At 43.4% G+C, this 15,669-nt stretch overlaps 1 protein-coding gene across 1 annotated transcript in view; it reads left to right on the top strand.

Moving 5' to 3' along the window:
- MORN2 (MORN repeat containing 2) overlaps positions 1-14,804 on the top strand; it is a 40,047-nt gene extending 25,243 nt beyond the window's left edge. Inside the window, exons 4-5 of the mRNA XM_069769060.1 lie at positions 618-754; positions 13,814-14,804. Of these exons, the coding sequence (XP_069625161.1) occupies positions 618-754; positions 13,814-13,916 (240 nt within the window). The 3' untranslated portion in view covers positions 13,917-14,804. The remainder of the gene's footprint in view (positions 1-617; positions 755-13,813) is intronic.
- The last annotated feature ends 865 nt before the right edge of the window (positions 14,805-15,669 follow it).

Here is a 15,669-nt window from a genome sequence, read left to right as displayed (position 1 = left end):
CTACAAAAAAACAAACAGTACATACTTACATTCTGGTGTCCGTCAGGTCCCTTGCCGTCTGCTTCCCGCACTCAGTGACTGCCGGCCGTAAAGTGAAAGCAGAGCACAGCGGTGACGTCACCGCTGTGCTGTGCTTTCACTTTCACTTTACGGCCGGCAGTCAGTGAGTGCGGGAAGCAGACGGCAAGGGACCTGACGGACACCGGAATGTAAGTATGTGCTGTTTGTTTTTTTTTACGCTGGTAACCAGGGTAAACATCGGGTTACTAAGCGTGGTCCTGCGCTTAGTAACCCGATGTTTACCCTGGTTACCCGGGTACCTCGGCATCGTTGGTCGCTGGAGAGCTGTCTGTGTGACAGCTCCCCAGCGACCACACTACGATTTACCTACGATCACGGCCAGGTCATATCGCTGGTCGTGATCGTAGGTAAATCATATAGTGTGACGGTACCCTAAATCCTGGCTGTAGTCAAGATGATGAACGCCTTCCAGTGGCCATAATGGGGAAGCAGTAGTCTGAGACCGTGCTGAGAACTATAAATGAGTTAGACTTCTATGTCTTAAATATTATACAAAATATTATATAAATGTCTTGTATCTCTTGTGTTTCACACAGATGTATGGCCATGGAAAGCTCAAGCATCCTTCAGGAGCGATGTATGAAGGAGAATTCATTGACAACCAGTTTCACGGGAGAGGTGCTTACACGTTTCCCAATGGAGCACACTATACTGGAAATTTTACAGAGAATAAGTAAGTAGTTGACTACATCTCTGCATTTATATTTTTGTTTGTAAGAAGTTTGCATTAGTATATCACAATGAAAATGGACCTGTCATCACAAACTGCAGACAACATGCTGTACACAGCATATACAAGTCAGATTTGGTCAATTTACTTTTGTCGAAAATATAATAATATAATATAATTTTTATTTATATAGCGCCAACATATTCCGCAGCGCTTTACAAATTATAGAGGGGACTTGTACAGACAATAGACATTACAGCATAACAGAAATATAGTTCAATACAGATACCAGGAGGAGTGAGGGCCCTGCTCGCAAGCTTACAAACTATGAGGAAAAGGGGAGACACGAGAGGTGGATGATAACAATTGCTTTAGTTATTCGGACCAGCCATAGTGTAAGGCTCAGGTGTTCATGTAAAGCTGCATGAACCAGTTATCTGCCTAAGTATGTAGCAGTACAGACACAGAGGGCTAATACTGCATAAAGTGTATGAGAACATGATGCGAGGAACCTTTTTTTTTTTTTTTTATAAATAGGCCACACAGGGATCGTTAGGTTAATGCATTGAGGCGGTAGGCCAGTCTGAACAAATGAGTTTTTAGGGTACGCTTAAATCTGTGGGGATTGGGGAATAAAATATGCCTAATAACTGATTATTCCAGTGTGAAAACGTATCAAGCAGAAACTTTAGTAGTTGATTTAAGTCTAAAGGTACCGTCATACTCAGCAACTTTCCAACGATCACGACCAGCGATATGACCTGGCAGTGATCGTTGGAAAGTCCTTGTGTGGTCGCTGGAGAGCTGTCACACAGACAGCTCTCCAGCGACCAACGATGCCGAAGTCCCCGGGTAACCAGGGTAAACATTGGGTTACTAAGCGCAGGGCCGCGCTTAGTAACCCGATGTTTACCCTGGTTACCATTGGAAATGTAAAAAAAAAAAAACACTACATACTTACATTCCGGTGTCTGTCACGTCCCTCGCCGTCAGCTTCCCGCACTGACTGTGAGCGCCGGCCGTAAAGCAGAGCGGTGACGTCACCGCTGTGCTCTGCTTTATGGCTGGCTGGCGCTCACAGTCAGTGCGGGAAGCTGACGGCGAGGGACGTGACAGACACAGACATTTACAATGGTAACCAGGGTAAACATCGGGTTACTAAGTTCGGCCCTGTTTACCCTGGTTACCAGTGAACACATCGCTGGATTGGCGTCACACACGGCGATCCAGCGATGTCAGGGGGTGATCCAGCGACGAAATAAAGTTCTGGCCTTCTAGCTCCGACCAGCGATGTCACAGCAGGATCCAGATCGCTGCTGCGTGTCAAACACAACGAGATCGCTATCCAGGACGCTGTAACGTCACGGATCGCTATCGTTATCGTTGTAATGTTGTTCAGTGTGAAGGTATCTTTATAGTCACCGTCATTTCAACAAACTGCATAAATCAATACTGCAGTTGGATATTAGAAATTTTCTCATATGTCTTATCAGAGAAATATGCTTCTTTCTCCACTTACAAGCCACTTTTTCTTCCCCATCATGGCCTAATAGGGGACTTAGCCACTATAAAAATTATACCTTTAGTATAATAAATGTTGCGGTGATGTTCAGAAGATTATTCTATGAAAAAAAAAGTTCTAGGGAAAAATGTCCTTGAAAATTGTGGACAAAAATCCACTGTCAGATGCATAAGACTACTTTCACGCATCAGGTTTTCGCTGTCAGGCTAAATCCGGCTAAATTTCAAAAAAACGGATCCAGCAAATGTTGCCGCCGGATCCAGTTATTTTCCCATAGACTTGCATTAGTGCCGAATTGCGCCGGATGACATTGCTTTTCGTCCGGTTTTCGCCAGATCCGGCAAATCTGCCGTTTCCGGTTTCTGGAAAAAACGTCCATAGCAACGTTTTTTGTCTCCGGTGAAAAAGCTGGAAGCGCCGGATCCGGCGCTTCCGGCTGTTTGCTAGAATGGAAGCCTATGGGAGCTGGAAGGTGCCTGATCCGGAAAATGACGGATTCTGGCGCCGGATTCCGTTTTTTTTAACTGAGCATGCTCCAAATTTTTTTTTTATCCAATAATCTAGATATGCTAGCCGGATCCGTCGAAAAAACTTATCCATCGCATCAGTTTTTCACAATCTGCACCAGATCTGGTTTTTCCAACATTTGCCGGATTGTGCCTGATGCAAAAAACCTGATGTGTGAAAGTAGCCTAAGAAAAATGCCAGCTTGGAACATTGCCGGCACCAAAAAATGCCCTCATGTAAAATTATTTAAATACTGAAAACGCTTACGTGAGCTCTGTGTGTGTAATCCCTGATAACTGGAAAGTCAGAGCCTCCATACAGATGAGTGTGCTATCTGCCTGTCAGTGTGCAGATAACACAGGGATTTATATATACTTGGAGCACAATGAGGCCATGTTCACACTTTCAGTATTTTACCTCAGTATTTGTAAGCCAAAACCAGAGGTGGGTGATAAATACAGAAGTGGTGACGACACTCGGATCAATATCAAACATGTCTCCACTATTTTACACAGACCACTCAGTCTGAGGAAAAATCTTACATGTGAATAGCCCCATAGACTCATATATATGTATGAGTGCTCTCTGTGAAACAATAATGAATAGCTTTCGTACATGAAAAACAGACGTGTGATTGAGCCCTTGTCTGTACTGAGCTGCCAGCACTTTGTAGCCATGTCTCTGTCTACTAAACAGAGTAAAACAATCCTATAAAGTCCTGTCCCTCACCCCGTACCTCTGTTGTCTAGAAAGCTTATGGGAGTGTATGATGGGGCACGGTGACCAGTATTGTTGTGGTGTACTGTCTGCCATTGACTAGCATTATAATGCTGGACTCTGTGGCTTTGTTGTGGGGCATTATCTGGCATTGTGGTGGCGCACAGTCAGATATTACATCAGTCTGTGTGTAGGATCTGACTGCTCAGTTATCAGATAACACAACCATTTGTACATACAGCACGGTACATGCACAATAACACTGCACTACCAGCTTATGTGGGCATTTTTCTGTGTGTACAATTTTCAGTGTGTGAGATATTCCATAGAGACATTTTTCTTCTATGCATATATGACAAATGGTTTTTTTTTCGGTGAGAAAATTTTCATGTTGGCTTTTGTAAGATTTTGCATAAAAAAGCATTAAGTGCATAAGGCTAGTTTCACACATCAGTTTTTTCGCGCCATGCCAAATCCGGCGTCGCGCCGCAGTGCCGGATCCGGTGTAATTTGTGAAAACCGGATGGGACCGGTTTCGTCCGTTTTTCCATCCGGTTTTTGACGGATCCGGTTTTTAAGAACGCCCCTGGGAGGCTCCAAAATGTGATTGGCCCCCTCAAAACTATAGATACAGTCTTCCTACAGCCCATCAGTCACAGGTTGGAGAGGAGCAAGTGTTTGGAGAGAAAGATGGATATCGTTATTGCGAAGATTCTGCAGAACAACGTGGATTTCATTGTGGAGGCGAATCGCTTGAAAGCAATTGTTCTGGAGAAGGGTTCAACTCAGCTGCAGGCTCCCCAATGCTCCCGACAGTGCTGTGGAACAAAGAGAAAAAATATATAATTAACCCCTTTCTGACCTCGGACGGGATAGTACGTCCGAGGTCAGATCCCCTGCTTTGATCCAGGGCTCCGCGGTGAGCCCGCATCAAAGCCGGGACATGTCAGCTGTTTTGAACAGCTGACATGTGCCCGTAATAGGCGCGGGCAGAATCGCGATCTGCCCGCACCTATTAACTAGTTAAATGCCGCTGTCAAACGCAGACAGCGGCATTTAACTACCGCTTCCGGCCGGGCGGCCGGAAATTACGTCATCGCCGACCCCCGTCACATGATCGGGGGTCGGCGATGCGTCAGGATGGTAACCATAGAGGTCCTAAAGACCTCTATGGTTACTGATCACCGGTGGCTGTGAGCGCCCCCCTGTGGTCGGCGCTCACAGCACACCTCCATTTCTGCTACATAGCAGCGATCAGCAGATTGCTGCTATGTAGCAGAGGCGATCGAGTTGTGCCAGCTTCTAGCCTCCCATGGAGGCTATTGAAGCATGGCAAAAGTAAAAAAAAAAAAGTTAAAAAATGTGAAAAAAATAAAAAAAATATAAAAGTTTAAATCACCCCCCTTTCGCCCCAATCAAAATAAATCAATAAAAAAAAAATTAAATCTACACATATTTGGTATCGCCGCGCTCAGAATCGCCCGTTCTATCAATTAAAAAAAAGCATTAACCTGATCGCTAAATGGCGTAGCGAGAAAAAAATTTGAAACGCCAGAATTACGTTTTTTAGGTCGCCTCGACATTGCATTAAAATGCAATAACGGGTGATCAAAAGAACGTATCTGCACCAAAATGCTATCATTAAAAACGTCATCTCGGCATGCAAAAAGTAAGCCCTCAATCCAACCCCAGAACACGAAAAATGGAGATGCTACGAGTATCGGAAAATGGCGCAATTTTTTTTTATTTATTTTTTTTTTTTTAGCAAAGTTTGGAATTTTTTTTCACCACTTAGATAAAAAATAACCTAGTCATGTTAGGTGTCTATGAACTCGTACTGACCTGGAGAATCATAATGGCAGGTCAGTTTTAGCATTTAGTGAACCTAGCAAAAAAGCCAAACAAAAAACAAGTGTGGGATTGCACTTTTTTGCAATTTCACCGCACTTGGAATTTTTTTCCCGTTTTCTAGTACACGACATGCTAAAACCAATGATGTCGTTCAAAAGTACAACTCGTCCCGCAAAAAATAAGCCATCACATGGCCAAATTGACAGAAAAAAAAAAAAAAAAAAAAAAAACGAAAAATCCCAAGGTCATGAAGGGGTTAATATACTGATATTGCATGGCCCTTGCTAAAACAGGAAAAGAGGGTTAGACATGTAAAACATTGGTTATTACATGTGGTGGGTTATATTTATCTTCTGGTCACCATCGTTGACCTGAGGAACAACAGGGCTTGGGCATATTTGTATCTGCTCCTGCGTCCTCCAGAACCACTCTGGGCCCACATCTCTTTGTTGAACTCCTTCTTAAAGCGATCCCTGATAGACCGCCACCGCTTCACAATCCTCTCACCTGTAAAAAATGGAGAAACACAAATTGGTTAAGATACATTACTTAGAATGCATCAGCATAACTTAACTGTGTATACCTACGTTCTTAATTCTGGGCCTGAACATCGAGGTCCTCCCAGTTCTCTACTAGCTGTTGGCATACTTGTCGACGGATCACTATGACATCAGCATGGCGGCGGTCACCCATGTTCCACAGCGGCTCCCTGTCTCGGATCAGATCGATGAGGAGGTAAATATTATTATTATTATTATTTATTTATATAGCACCATTGATTCCATGGTGCTGTACATGAGAAGGGGTTACATACAAGTTACAAATATCACATACAGTAAACAAACTAACAATGACGGACTGATACAGAGGGGCGAGGACCCTGCCCTTGCGGGCTTACATTCTACAGGATTGAGGCCGACCTTCTCACCATCCGAATCAGGAGCACGCTGTGAAGCCTGTTATAAAAAGGACAAAAAATAAATAAAATTAGATTCAAAACAACATAAAGAAAATTCCAAAAACCAAAAAAAAAAGAATTGCTGCTTACATGATGACGGCCGCCACGACTCTCATGCCGACGACCCTGGGAGCCACTCGGAGGACCTCTGGATCGAGCACCAGAATCCAAACTCTAAAAGAAAAATAACATAAAAATGATGTGCTTGTATGTAGTTAGCCTTTTTATGTGTTGTGTACATTTTGATATCTATAATGATCATTCTGTTTATGTTGTGTGATGTGTTCAATGATCTGTTTATATTTGTTGTGTGCATTGTTCTTTCTGTAAGGATCTTTTGTTTTTATGTGTTGGGTGTAGTGTGTGGTTTGTGGTTCTGTGATGCATGAAAGAAACATACCAATTGTGATCCCGCTCCAGGTCTTTCTCCACCCCTTCGATCTTCTTCCGGAAGCACCTCTTCTGCTGCAGCAGCAGCTTCCTACAAAAATGAAAGATGGTGAAATACATTAATATATATATATATATATATATATATATATAATATAATATATATATATATATATATATATATATATATACAGAGAGAGAGAGAGCTAGACAGAGCTAGAGGGCGCGAGAGAGTGAGCAAAAAATGATATAAAAACATATGTTTACCTCGGTGTGCTGCCGACGAGAGGGAGGGCTCCCAGAAGAAGACATGGTTGATGGCAGGCAGGCTCTTGCTGGAAGGCAGGCAGGCTCTTGCTGGCAGGCAGGCTCTAGCTGGCAGGCAGGCTCTTGCTGGAAGGCAGGCTAGGCTCTTGCTGGAAGGCAGGCTAGGTTCTTGCTGGCATGCTCTTGCTGGCAGGCAGGCAGGCTCTTGCTTGAAGACAGGCTAGGCTCTTGCTGGAAGGCAGGCTATTGCTGGAAAGCAGGCTAGGCTCTTGCTGGCAGGTGAGCAGGCTCTTGCTGGCAGGCAGGCTCTTGCTGACAGGCAGGCTCTAGCTGGCAGGCAGGCTCTAGCTGGCAGGCAGGCTAGGCTCTTGCTGGAAGGCAGGCTAGGCTCTTGCTGGAAGGCAGGCTCTTGCTGGAAGGCAGGCTCTTGCTGGAAGGCAGGCTAGGCTCTTGCTGGCAGGTAGGCAGGCTCTTGCTGGCAGGCAGGCTCTTGCTGGAAGGCAGGGTCTTGCTGGCAGGCAGGCTCTTGCTGGCAGGCAGGCTCTTGCTGGAAGGCAGGCTCTTTCTGGAAGGCAGGCTAGGCTCTAGCTGGCAGGCAGGCTCTAACTGGCAGGCAGGCTCTTGCTGAAAGGCAGGCTGGGCTCTTGCTGGAAGGCAGGCTGGGCTCTTGCTGGAAGGCAGGCAGGTTCTTGCTGGAAGGCAGGCTAGGTTCTTGCTGGAAGGCAGGCTAGGCTCTTGCTGGCAGGCAGGCTCTTGCTGGAAGGCAGGCTCTTGCTGGAAGGCAGGCTAAGTTCTGCTGGCAGGCAGGCTCTTGCTGGAAGGCAGGCTGGGCTCTTGCTGGAAGGAAGGCAGGCTCTTGCTGTCAGGCAGGCTCTTGCTGGAAGGCAGGCTAGGCTCTAGCTGGCAGGCAGGCTCTAGCTGGCAGGCAGGCTCTTGCTGAAAGGCAGGCTCTTGCTGGAAGGCAGGGTGTGGCAGGGTGTTGGCTCTCTTGCAGTATGGCTGGAAATGAGTGAGGGCCTCAATGGCATTGTTTTATATATGTGTCCTGGGGGCAGGCCTATAGGTTCTGAGCATGCTCAGATTAAAAAAAACGGATTTTTTCCTGATCCGGTGCATTCCGGCGTCCATAGACATGCATTGTAGTGAAATGATCCGGCTCTTCCGGCTTTTCGCCGCAGACAAAAAATGTTACAGCAAATTTTTTTTATAGACGCCGGAATCAAAATTTTCGCTGGATCCGGAAAAAAACGGAACGCTGGGCCATGCGGCGCAATCCAGCGCTAATACAAGTCAATGGGGAAAAAACGTTTTTTATTTTCGCCGGATCCGGTTTTTCACAAAAGAACCGTAATCAGCCGGAATTAAAAAACCTGATGTGTGAAAGTAGCCTAAAGCGCACTTTGTCCAATATGAGGGTGCTAAGGCAACGCTTGAGGTGGCCAAGCACTTAGTTCTCTGTTCTGCTGTTCAGTTATTAAGCAACATCAGGGTATGTTGATTGATAGCAGTCGCCTGGTCAGTGCGACTACTGCCTATATGTTGATTGATAGCAGTTGCCTAGTCAGCACGACCACTGCCTGTATGTTGATTGATAGCAGTCGCCTAGTCAGCACGACCACTGCCTGTATGTTAATTGGTAGCAGTTGCCTGATCAGCATGGCCACTGCCTGTATGTTGATTGATAGCAGTCGCCTAGTCAGCACGACCACTGCCTGTATGTTGATTGATAGCAGTCGCCTAGTCAGCACGACCACTGCCTGTATGTTCATTGATAGCAGTCGCCTAGTCAGCACGACCACTGCCTATATGTTCATTGATAGCAGTCACCTGGTCAGCGCCACCACTGTCTGATATGAAATCTCCAGCATGCAAGCACACTGTGTTACTGTAGGAGTGAGCGCAGCTCTTGGTGCACTGTTGCAGCCGCTCACTACATTGACTGCTGTGTCAGTTTGGTGAGTGAAGTGGTTCATAGAGCGCTTGGCCAAGAGTGCACCAAACATCCTTATTTCAATATTGGTCAAACTGCTATTTATGCACATCAAAGGAAACAAATTTAACACTAAAGGTATGATTGTTATAGGGGCTAAATCCCTATTTGACCATGTGGTTTAAATAGTGTTTCTTGGGTATCAGTTTACCAATGACTGTTGAAGTCTATGGAGAGGGGAAAGAAGGGAGGAACAGCGAGCTTGAAACAGAGAGAGGAACAAACAAACAGACCCATACTGTTGATTTCTAGTAAATGTTTCTCACCCTGTATTTGATTACATTGCTCAGTATAAGCTGTTTTTGAATATGTGTGTCAGGCACAGGACAACAAGAATTCCTCATTTCTCTGCCTACAAATCATCATAGCAGCTAGTCTCCACCCACCAGCTCAGAGACAAATGAAAAATTAAAAGAGTGCTCAGATGGGAAATCTAGTGAAAAATGCGGGATTAAAGTCATGTTATGACCAGAAATAGTTACTCCTCTTCTATGCACACAAGAGATACTGAAACATTAATCTTCAATTACAGGTATGCTTTTAAATGGGTTTTTAAGACCTATAGTTCAGAAACATGCCTATTAGCATAGTAAAAAGGGCTGTTACATTTTTATTGGCCTTGAGTCTGCTCGTTAGGTCCTCATTCTTTAACCCTTTATCATCTTTTGAAATACAGTTACGTAATATGCCAGCTTCTTGCCTTTAATGTGGACTCAAAAATTGAGCCTGCTTATTTACAGGCAGATGATGGCTGGGATATTCAGTCATCATTTGTCTCTAACAGCCGTGGATGCAGCTCCGCTCCATTTGCAACTGTTAACCTGTTAAATGCCGCTGTCAGTTTCTATCAGCGGCATTTACAGCATGCCGCATTCCAAGTGCTCATTGGCACCCTGGTCATGTGGTGATGACAGACGAGGTTCTGCTGAAGACCCCCTTGCTTGTCATAATGGTAATCCTATGAGCTTCATCTTCTGGCTGAAGTTCTTAGGAGACTGTGATTTTTGCTATATGCAACAGTACTGTGGTATGGCTCGATTTATCACAAGCAATCAGACAATCACTGGTTCAAGTCCTCTAAAGGGACTAAACAAGAACAGTGAACATGAAAAAAAGGAAATGTGTCACCTTTAACTTTAGACCATTTATTATTATTATTATTTATTTATATAGCACCATTGATTCCATGGTGCTGTACATGAGAAGGGGTTATATACAAATTACAGATATCACTTACAGTAAGCAAACTAACAGTTACAGACTGATACAGAGGGGCGAGGACCCTGCCCTTGCGGGCTTACATTCTACAGGATGGTGGGGAAGGAGACAATAGGTTGAGGGTTGCAGGAGCTCCGGTGTTGGTGAGGCGGTAGCTTCGGTAGTGGTGAGGAGGCAGCGGGGTCAGTGCAGGCTGTAGGCTTTCCTGAAGAGGTGGGTTTTCAGGTTCCTTCTGAAGGATCCGAATGCGGTTTATAGTCGGACATGTTTGGGGCAAAGAATTCCAGAGGATGGGGGATATTCGGGAGAAGTCTTGAAGGCAGTTGGGTGAGGAGCGAAAAAGTATGGAGGAGAGAAGGAGGTCTTGGGAGGACCGGAGATTACGTGAGAGAAGATATTGGGAGATTAGTTAAGAGATATATGGAGGAGACAGGTTATGGATGGCTTTGTAGGTTAGTATTAGTAATTTGAACTGGATACGCTGAGGGAATGGGAGCCAGTGAAGTGATTTAGAGAGGGGAAGCGGAGGAGTAGCAAGGAGAGAGATTAATTAGTCGGGCAGCAGCGTTAAGGATGCACTGGAAAGGTGCAAGGGTGTTAGCAGGGGGGCCACAGAAAAGAATGTTGCAGTAGTCAAGGCGGGAAATGATGAGAGCATGCACAAGCATTTTAGTAGATTGACGGTTGAGGAAAGGACGGATTCTGGAGATATTTTTGAGTTGGAGGTGACAGGAGGTGGGAAGAGCTTGGATGTGAGGTTTGAAGGACAGGGCAGAGTCAAGGGTTACTCCGAGGCAGCAGACTTCCGGTACGGGGGAAAGTGTGATGTCGTTAATTGCGATAGATAGGTCAGGTAAGGAAGATCTATGAGATGGAGGAAAGATGATGATTTCATATTTGTCCACATTGAGTTTGAGGAAACGAGAGGAGAAGGAGGATATGGCTTATAGACACTTCAGGATTCTAGACAGCAGAGAGGTGACGTTTGGGCCAGAAAGGTAGATCGGAGTGTCATTAGCATAAAGGTGGTACTGGAATCCATGGGACTTTGAGTTGCCCCAGGCCAAGTGTATAGATTGAGAAGAGTAGGGGTCCTAGAACAGAGCTTTGGGGGACTCTAACAGAGAGAGGGTGCGATGAGGAGGTTGTGTGGGAGTGGGAGACGCTGAATGTGTGGTTGGAAAGGTATGAGGAGATCCAGGATAGGGTGAGGTCTTTGATGCCAAAGGAGGAGAGGATCTGTAATATTCGGCAGTGATCAACTGTGTCGAAAGCAGAGGACAGGCATAGAAGGAGGAGTACAGAGTATTGTCTGTTAGCTTTGGCTGTAAGTACAGTAGGTTGTTAGTAATTTTGGTCAGGGCTGTCTCAGTGATTGAGTGATGGGGCGGAAGCCAGATTGTAGATTGTCAAATAGCAAGTTAGATGAGAGGTGGGGGGAAAGTTCAGCGTGGACGTGCTGCTCCAGGAGTTTGGAAGCGAATGGGAGCAGCGATATTGGACGATAGCTGGACATAGCAGTTGGATCAAGGGTTGGCTTTTATAGATAAGATTTATAGATCATTTGATCTTCAACTTGCTCAACTGTTCACCATAACAGTAATTTTGACCAGGGGTGTCCAAACTTTTACATGCCACTGTAAGTGCATTTACACACGTGGTCAAAATTGTTGGTACCCCTCGTTTAATGACAGAAAAACCCACAATGGTCACAGAAAAAACTTGAATCTGATAAAAGTAATAATAAATAAAAGATCTATGAAAATGAACAAATGAAAGTCTGACATTACTTTTCAACCATGCTTCCACAGAATTAAAAATAAATAAATAAAACTCATGAAATAGGCCTGGACAGAAATGATGGTACCCCTGAAAATAATGTGACATGTTAAATCAAGGTGTGTCCACTAACTAGCATCACAGGTGTCTACAATCTTGGAATCAGTGAGTGGACCTGTATATAGGGCTGCAGATACTCACTGTGCTGTTTGGTGACATGGTGTGTATCACATTCAACATGGACCAGAGGAAGCAAAGGAAAGAGTTGTATCAGGTGATTAGAAAGAAAATTATAGATAAAAATGTTAAAGGTAAAAGTTATAAGACCATCTCCAAGCAGCTTAATGTTCCTGTGACTACAGTTGCACATATTATTTAGAAATTTAAGATCCATGGGACTGTAGCCAACCTTCCTGGATGTGGCCGCAGGAGCAAAATTGATGACAAATCAAAGAGATGGATAATACAAATGGTAACAAAAGAGACCACAAAAACTTCTAAACGGATTAAAGGTGAAATTCAGGCTCAAGGAACATCAGTGTCAGATCGCACCATCTGTCCTTGTATGAGCCAAAGTGGACTTCATGGGAGACGACTAAGGAAGACACCATTGTTGAATAAAAAATCATAAAAAACCCGACTGGAATTTGCCAAACTACATGTTGACAAGCCACAAAGCTTCTGGGAGAATGTCCTATGGACAGATGAGACAAAAATGGAACTTTTTGGCATGGCACATCAGCTCTATGTTCACAGACGGAAAAATGAAGCATATCAAGAAAAGAACACTGCCCCTACTGTAAAACATGGAGGAGGGTTTGTTATGTTCTGGTGCTGCTTTGCTTCATCTGGCACAAGGTGTCTAGAATCTGTGCTGGGTACAATGGAATCTCACGACGATCAAGGGATTCTAGAGAGAAATGTGCTGCCCAGTGTCAGAAAGCTTGGTCTCAGTCGCAGGTCATGGGTCTTACAACAGGATAAACACAGCTAAAAACACGCAAGAATGGCTAAGAGGAAAACATTGAACTATTCTGAAGTAGCCTTCTATGAGCCCTGACCTAAATCCTATTGAGCATCTTTACAAAGAGCTGAAACATGCCGTCTGGAAAAAGGCAACCTTCAAACACGAGACAACTGGAGCAGTTCGCTCTTGAGGAGTCGGCTAAAATACCTGGCGAGAGGTGCAGAAGTCTCATTGACAGTTACAGGAATCGATTGACTGCCTCAAAAGGTTGTGCAACAAAACATTAAGGGTACCATCATTTCTGTCCAGGCCTATTTCATGAGTTTTATTTTTTTTTTAATTCTGTGGAAGCATGGTTGAAAGCAATGTCTGACTTTCATTTGTTCATTTTCATAGATCTTTTATTTATTATAACTTTTGTCAGATTCAAGTTATTTCTGTGACCATTGTGGGTTTTTCTGTTATTAAACGAGGGGGCACCAACAATTTTGACCACTTGTATATTTCTTTGCAAGGGGTTCAATAATCAATACTGAACAAATCGAGATGTTTTGAAAATTGTGTTTCCATTGTTCGTTATGTGCATATCATTAACATTTCTATCCATTCTATGATTTCCATAATTCCATGACTTTTCCTTCTTGGTGTTACAATTTCAATATTGAGAAGTGTAGTGTTAAAATAGAGAATTTTAAAATAAAACTTAATTATCTACCTAATTAAATTAGATTTTCAAAAACAATGTGAGTATGCAGTGTCTGTCACATGTAATCCTGTTTCAGAGAACAATCATCTTTAGTAGAACTAGACATCTAGGGCAGTAAATTAGAGCATTTCATGCATGAAGTACGTGTCAGAGAGAATCAAGCCTCACCCAGACTCTTGTACCTTCACAGGATGATCGGAGAAGGTGAATATGTGGATGCCAATGGGCTGCAATGGAAAGGATCGTTTCATTATAAAGCAGCACCCGGACTGAAGTTAAGACTGAAGATGTAAATGATGCCAGATTTACAGTGTATGGAATGACTTTACGCCTGCTATGCTATGCAGCTCTTCTTGAATCATTTCACCAGTAAAGCTTTTCAAAAGTCGGATCTATAGGTTGAGATGAACCAAGACTTCTAGTCACAGACAAATGCTAGAGATGTGTCCTGAAATTCCTTTAGCTACTAACTACAAGGAGATAAAATTTACATACAATAGAATGTATAATTCATCATCATTTACAATTTGCATAGAAAAATATAACTGGCTCTATATTGGGAGAAATAAGTATTAAACACGTCACCAAAAGTCAGTAACAACTCCTCCAATCTGCACAGACATTGAAATCAAACCATACAGTAGTGGCTTCTTCCTGCCAGAGTGGCATTTTAGCCTATGTTGATATAGGACTCGTTTCATAGTGGATGCACAATCTTACCAGCTTCCGCCATCATCTTCACAAGGTCTTTTGCGTTTGTCCTTACATTGATATGCACATGTCGGACTAAAGCACGCTCATCTCTGGGACACAGAACCCGTCTCCTTCCTGAGCGGTATGATGGCTAGACTTTCCCATCTTGTATGTACTAGCGTATAATTGTTTGTACAGATGAATGAGGAACCTTCAGGTATCTTGAACTTGTGCAAGTCCACAATTCGCTTCCTGATATCTTGGCTGATTTCTTTGAGATGTTCTTATGATGCTACACAAAGAAGCAGTGTGTTTCAGGTGTGTATTAAAATACATCCACAGGTGTGTCTCTAATTAACTCAGATGTTGCCATCAGAAGCTTCCAAATACATGACATCATCATATGGGCAGTCCAAAATTGTTTAAAGGCATAGTAATCTTAGTGTAAACTTTTGACCTTGCAGTAAGTAAAAAAATAGCCTTAAAGCATTCTATCTCTCATTATTCTAGCATTTGGCAAAAATTAATAATTATGGCAATCTTAATTGACCTAAAGTGGGAGAGGTTTATTCTGATTTCATGTAAAATATTGAGAATAACATGCATATTAGCCTCTTTACATGGCGTATGTAAACTTTGTAAACTATATATATATATATATATATATATATATATATATATATATATATATACTGTATATTCATATTTTACATTTTTAAAATGTGAAAAAGTAAAATGGGCCAATGCAAAAGTTTGGGTACCCCACATGGTTAGTATCTAGTAACACTCCCTTTTGGAAATATCACAGCATGTAAACGCCTTTTGTAGCCAGCCAAGAGTTTTTCAGTGCTCGTTTGAGGGATTTTCATACATTCTTCCTTGGAAAATTCTTTCAGTTCTGTGAGATTCCTGGGTCGTCTCACATGCACTACTATTTTGAGGTCTAACCACAGATTTTCAATGATGCTCATATCAGGGGACTGTGTGGGCCATTGTAAAACCTTCAACTTGCGCCTTTTGAGGTAGTCTATTGTGGATTTTGACATATCCTCTATTCATCTTCAGCTTTTTTACAGATGGTGTTTTGTTTGCATCAAGAGTTTGTTGAAATTTCATTGAATCCTTTCTTTTCTCTACCTGTGAAATGTTTCCCATGCCATTGCCTATAACACTGTTATGATCTGGTGGTTAGGACAAATAGTGGACCTGGTAGTTAGAGCACCAGGAAAGACCTGACAGTACATTAACACAGGACAAGCTCTGGGAAATGGAACCTCTGCTGACCGCAATCCCTAATCCTATCACGCGCACTAGAAATAGCCGTGGAGCGCTCCTATCATGACCTAGGCGCCT

Source organism: Ranitomeya imitator, chromosome 5, assembly GCF_032444005.1.
Source record: "Ranitomeya imitator isolate aRanImi1 chromosome 5, aRanImi1.pri, whole genome shotgun sequence".
NCBI lineage: Eukaryota > Metazoa > Chordata > Amphibia > Anura > Dendrobatidae > Ranitomeya > Ranitomeya imitator.
Note: the sequence above shows the minus strand (reverse complement) of the source record. Positions and strands in the feature narration are given on the sequence as shown.